This window comes from Etheostoma cragini, chromosome 18 (genome assembly GCF_013103735.1).
Source record: "Etheostoma cragini isolate CJK2018 chromosome 18, CSU_Ecrag_1.0, whole genome shotgun sequence".
Taxonomy (NCBI): Eukaryota; Metazoa; Chordata; class Actinopteri; order Perciformes; family Percidae; genus Etheostoma; species Etheostoma cragini.
In genome coordinates, this window is record NC_048424.1 from 12,309,418 (window position 1) to 12,314,635 (window position 5,218).

The 5,218-nt window shown below is 43.4% G+C and overlaps 1 protein-coding gene across 2 annotated transcripts in view; it reads right to left on the reverse strand.

Annotated features, from left to right (window-relative positions):
* Positions 1-780: 780 nt before the first annotated feature.
* LOC117961866 (cAMP-specific 3',5'-cyclic phosphodiesterase 7B-like) overlaps positions 781-5,218 on the reverse strand; it is a 14,592-nt gene continuing 10,154 nt past the window's right edge. Inside the window, exons 9-12 of one of the 2 annotated variants that reach the window (XM_034900826.1) lie at positions 5,051-5,195; positions 4,827-4,923; positions 2,108-2,188; positions 781-2,004 (exon numbers count right to left, since the gene is read on the reverse strand). In XM_034900826.1, the coding sequence (XP_034756717.1) occupies positions 1,790-2,004; positions 2,108-2,188; positions 4,827-4,923; positions 5,051-5,195 (538 nt within the window). In that variant the 3' untranslated portion in view covers positions 781-1,789. The remainder of the gene's footprint in view (positions 2,005-2,107; positions 2,189-4,826; positions 4,924-5,050; positions 5,196-5,218) is intronic. The other variant, XM_034900827.1, reaches the window with a different exon arrangement.

Sequence of the window (5,218 nt, forward strand, 5' to 3'; positions counted from 1 at the left end):
ATTACTAATTGGCCCAAGTCTGTACGTGACATTCAATGCAGTGCACATAGTACAGCAAGTGCAAAAAGAAAGAGTGAGTCAATGTCAGTCAGAACAGTATATTAGCACCTCGACAATGCTCACAAAAAAAAAAAAAAAAAATCTAAACCTGATACTGGGTGAAAGATGAAACAAGCTGCTACACTGTTGTGTGTTTGTGTGCGTGTGTGTGTTTCAGTATGCTGGTGTGGCTGAAGAAAAACAGGAAGAAAGTGTAAGAAAGCTTGTCCAGAAAATGATAAATTGACATCACACAACTTGTGTTACACAGACAGTCCAAGTTGCTGTTAAGGCTTTGTTGTATACGAGCTTGTAAAGTGAGGTTATCAGATAAATAAATGCACCTATTGAGTTACAAAGGTAACACCAGTGTAAGAGTTATATTTCCCAATATCTACACCCAGTGAAAAGGTTACATTGCTTAGATGTTGGCATGTGAAGAGCTGAGGTTGTCTGTCCCAGTGTGTAAAGAATATATAGTTAATACCCATTACATGAAGAATAATCTCACTTTGCCAGACCTTCCTCCACAGCGCTATTAATGAGGGTCTGGTTAGTCCACACGGCATTCCGGGATGGGAGAGAAACGTGCTCTGGTTTATTGACATTTCTTTAAACCAATCACAATCGTCTTGGAGGGCGCTAAGCACCGGACAGAACCACGGTGCCGCTGCAAAATGGCCTCAGGAAGGAACGTGTTTTGGTGGAACATGTGTACGTTCAAAGGTTGTTTTAATCGTGCAATAAAAAACTAGCTGTCTGGATTTACCATGCAGAGAACTGAGAAAAATGTTAACCATAGTCCTCATAAATCCACCAGAGTATAAAATGTCAACACATAGAAAGCGGAAGAAAACAGACATCCGGCCAAAAACAAGGACATCCGGCAGAATTTCCAGGGCACCGGAGCAATCCCGGAAGTGGAACGTTGTGGATATAGACTACATGAACACAAACACTGTGGAAAACGGCTCCGGTTTGTGCTCTCCACATCGGTGAGTCCAAAAACATCCAGCTGACGAGCTGATCGATATCAGCTGTAGATACTTTGTGTTGGTCATTTATTGTGTCAGTCAGTCAGTCTTACACAGTTCAAAGAGAATACATTATACAGTTGATAGTACCAACTCAGTGAGTTAAAAGCGCACTTTAGTACAAAATAGTATCCAATAGAAGTGCAAGCTGTACAAAAAAAGTGTCAAGAGCTTAATACAGTATGTATTATCTAAAAGTTTCAAACTTATAGTATAGTGGATATATTTTTCTTTGATATATTGTTATCATCTTTACCAGCACAGTCCAGTTGACTTGTACACAATTTCTGCTTTCTCATTTCTTTATTGTTCTAGCAGCACTGTGCAAACACATTAAAACTTGTCTTCACTGATCCCTCTTCTGCATTCAGATAACCTTGTAATTCCTGCTTTTCTCAGATACTTTGCAGCAGATACCACTGTGTTAGAGGCCTGACTTTGTCAAATTGACATATTCACTAAGATTATAGATCCATCTGCCCTACCATGAGTCTCTCTTCGTCTTCTTTATTCCCCCTGCAGGGCTAGGGTCCTCCGCTCCAGCAGAGGGAGCCATATCTCATGAATTGAAGCCAGACTCACATCCAGTGCACCCATGTTTAGAGCCTGTAAACCACCAGCTGTTGGAGAAAATATGCTGGAGGACAAACAATGAGGTGGATAAACTCCTCTGTTTACAAAAGTAAGATCAAACATCTCAAGATAGGAGAGAAAGATTAAGAGATGCCTCCACCCTCTCCTCCTCGTCCTCCTTCGGGCTCCTTGGCGTGGGAGTGGGTCTGGGTATCTGACGGTGTGTGTGCGTATCGTAGGCAGCTCCAGCGGGCCTTGTTCTTGTACAGGTGAGCCATCATGTTCTGGCTGAGCAGGCTGGGCTCGGTGAAGCGGTGCCACTCCTCAAACAGAGGCTCCACAATGTATGAGATGAAACCTGAGGAAAAACATAGCGAAGGTCATCTGCTGATAAGTTGAGGAACCTTTTGATGATAATACTGTATACAGGTCTGTGTGTGTGTGTACACTGTAGTAATTACCTATCTGAATGTCTGGGACCGAGTCAACCTGCTGGTTACACTGAGGACTAATCTCAAAGTCAAACTTTCTTTCCAGGTCACCTGTCAGATTAATAGCCAAAATTCAGAAAACAGTATCCACATGAATAAAACAGACGCCATGACAACATATGATGCTGATGAAGACCATCACTAAAATAAAAACTTTAGGGGGATATTTTAACACTTTGATGAATGTCAAAGAAAGGTAGGGAACACAAGCATTTGTTCAAACATTATTCAGGTATCAATACAATTACTTTGAACAGAGACTATCTGTTAAAGGATTTACATCCAGGTCTTCATTAAGACTTTTGAAGACAATTTTTCAGATAAATCCGTCTTGGTGCTTAATGTACAAAAAGTGCCAGAAAATCAAATAGACATGGATGCCAGACGTACTGCTGAATTCTGTTTTTAAGGAAAGGAACCCTATTTTTATGGATATAGTGCCGTGTTGGTGACAGTATATTTAACCCTCACACAGCCACCTCCGCCCTCTTAAAACCATGAGTTGTCCTGCAAGTAGTTTCTTTTAATCAATCGTCTTTTAATAGGAAGCCAGGTGGTTTGTTGGTGTTGTGGTCTTGTTCTAAAAATATTTCTGAGGTGAAATTGAGACTATAAATAATTTCCACAGCGGTAAAGTAAATGTTAATGGTATCTAGGTGTTTGAAAACCATGACAGCATTAAAGTGCTACATAATAACAATGTATATTTTATTAATCCTGCAAGGGGAAATTACAATTTACACTCTGTTGTTATTACACCCATTACACATAGGCCTGAATTACACACACACACACACACACACACACACACACACACATGCTCAGTACCTATAATGTGCACATGTGTATACATGCATTAAATGGAGAGATGTCAGAGTGAGGGGGCCTCCCATGCGAAGGCGCCCCGTTCAGTGCCTTGCTCAAGAGCACCTTGGCATTGGCCAGAAAGTGAACTGGCACCTCTCCAGCTACCAGTCCACCACCTCCGTATGGGGACTTCAACAAGCAACCCTCCGGTTCTGGGGGGAACTGGCATCCTCTTGTCTAGGGGGGCAAGGGATGGGGCTGCATGTTGTGTTGCTCCCCTCCAATTTTAACAGCACTTTAGTTACCACGCACCCTATCTCCAATCCACCATACAACACAAAACATGACATGCATCTAACACAATCCAATACATTTAAAGAGGCATGCATGGGGGTTGGGGGTGTGGGGGGATGTCATTGGCCTTGTGTCCTGCCCCTGGAGCCTTGGGGCATCCGGGAGTGCCATGGGGTTGATGGCTGCTTTGCCTAGCCTGGGGAGTGAAGGTGGTGTGGGGGGGCTCTCCTGGTGGGGGTGTGCGCTCTGGACCCAGAGGTCTGGGAACTCGGGGCGGGTGGCTTGTCCCTGGGCCTGGGATCCATTGTCTCCTCTCCTCACCAAGGCCATCTTTGAGGGGGGTGGGGCTCCCGCTGTTTTCCCCTGCCAGCTCTCTTGTAATGAGGGCATGCAGGGGTGTCTGAATGGGGGGGGCATCCGGGGTCTTGACCTGGCACGGCTCTCTGCTGTTCTCCTTTGGGATGGAACATGTGGTCTCAGGTCCTTTGCGCTTTCAGAGGGTCGCGGGGTACCCTGGCTACTTGGGGTTTGGGGGTCACATAGAAATTTCCATTCAACTCCATTAAAAACAGAATATCAGCTGATCTGAGTGGGTGGCTGACCGCTAATGCAATATCTACATTGCCCATTTTCAGCAACCCTTCATCCAGTGTTTCAAGGGCACATTCTGTTTGCTAATCTGATGTCATTTTAAAAAACTAACTGAGAAAACATTAAAGAACCCTTTTGCAATTATGTAAGCTCATAATGTGATCTGTAAACTGAAAAAAATCAATGGAAATTTCTAAGCGACCCCAAACTTTTGACCGCTAGTGTAGACACACGCATAGACAAACACACACAGACACACACACACACACATATAGACAAACACATAGACACGCACATAGACACGCACACAAACAAACTTAGAGTGTCCATGGTTATCAACTGCTAAAACTACTCTTTATGCTTTTCATTAAGTAAATTATTTGAATATATTGTTATGATTCTAGTTCTCATGCATGGATTGTGTTGTGTTGTTTATTTCTTTTGCTTGACTTTTTCTCCTTTTTATTTTCCCTCTTTTTTGTTTTCTTATATCAGCTGGTTGTTGGTGTTGTCTGGCTGGCTGTCTCTTTCTCATTTCTTTTGGTTTGTTTGTTTGTCTGTTTGTCTTTCTCCGCCCCAAGTCCCCCTCCCCATTCTCTTTCAGGTTTTGTAGCTTTGTGCAACTGTTGTTTTTTTCTGTTGATTTCTGTTGTCCCCAGCCCCCATCCCTGTTCTCTTGCAGGTCTGGTCCTTCTCTGTGGTGTCTGTTTGCCCCCCCCCCCCCCAATCACCATTTCTGTCCCCTGTCCGGCCCGGTGACAAATTATAATATAACTAAATAAACAATCAAACAGACAAAGGAGTATATTAAAACTCGCTTATAAAATTAAAATCTGCAGGGCAGGACGGGTTTAATACATAAATAAATAAATAAGTAAGTAAGTAAGTAAGTAAGTAAGTAAGTAAGTAAGTAAGTAAGTAAGTGCTACATGTCATTCCTTCCATAGGACACAAAGTATTTTATCTTGTTGTATTTTTTTGACCACACTTTACTCACCCTGCCTGTAGAACTCCTCACACACCCTCTCACTCCACTGTTTGCTCAGCTCCCAAAACCGACACGGATTACAGACGTCTGCACACTTCAGAGCAATCTGAAGGGAAAGAGACACACACACACACACACACACACACAAACACACACACACACACACACTCTTTTACTCTTTGAATGAGGTATACATTATGGTTTGACATGCATGGTTATGAGGAGCAGTATACCTGCAGCATAAAGTGCCTGTGAGAAGCTAGCTGAAGGTCTAGGTCCTGGTTGTCCAGATGTTCTCTGAAGGTTGAGAGGAACTCATTCTGCCTGCTGATGTCTGTAGCCAGGATGAGAGAGCCCAGCTGCTGTTCCATGTCCTGCCTGCAGAGTAGAGGGGGGGGGGG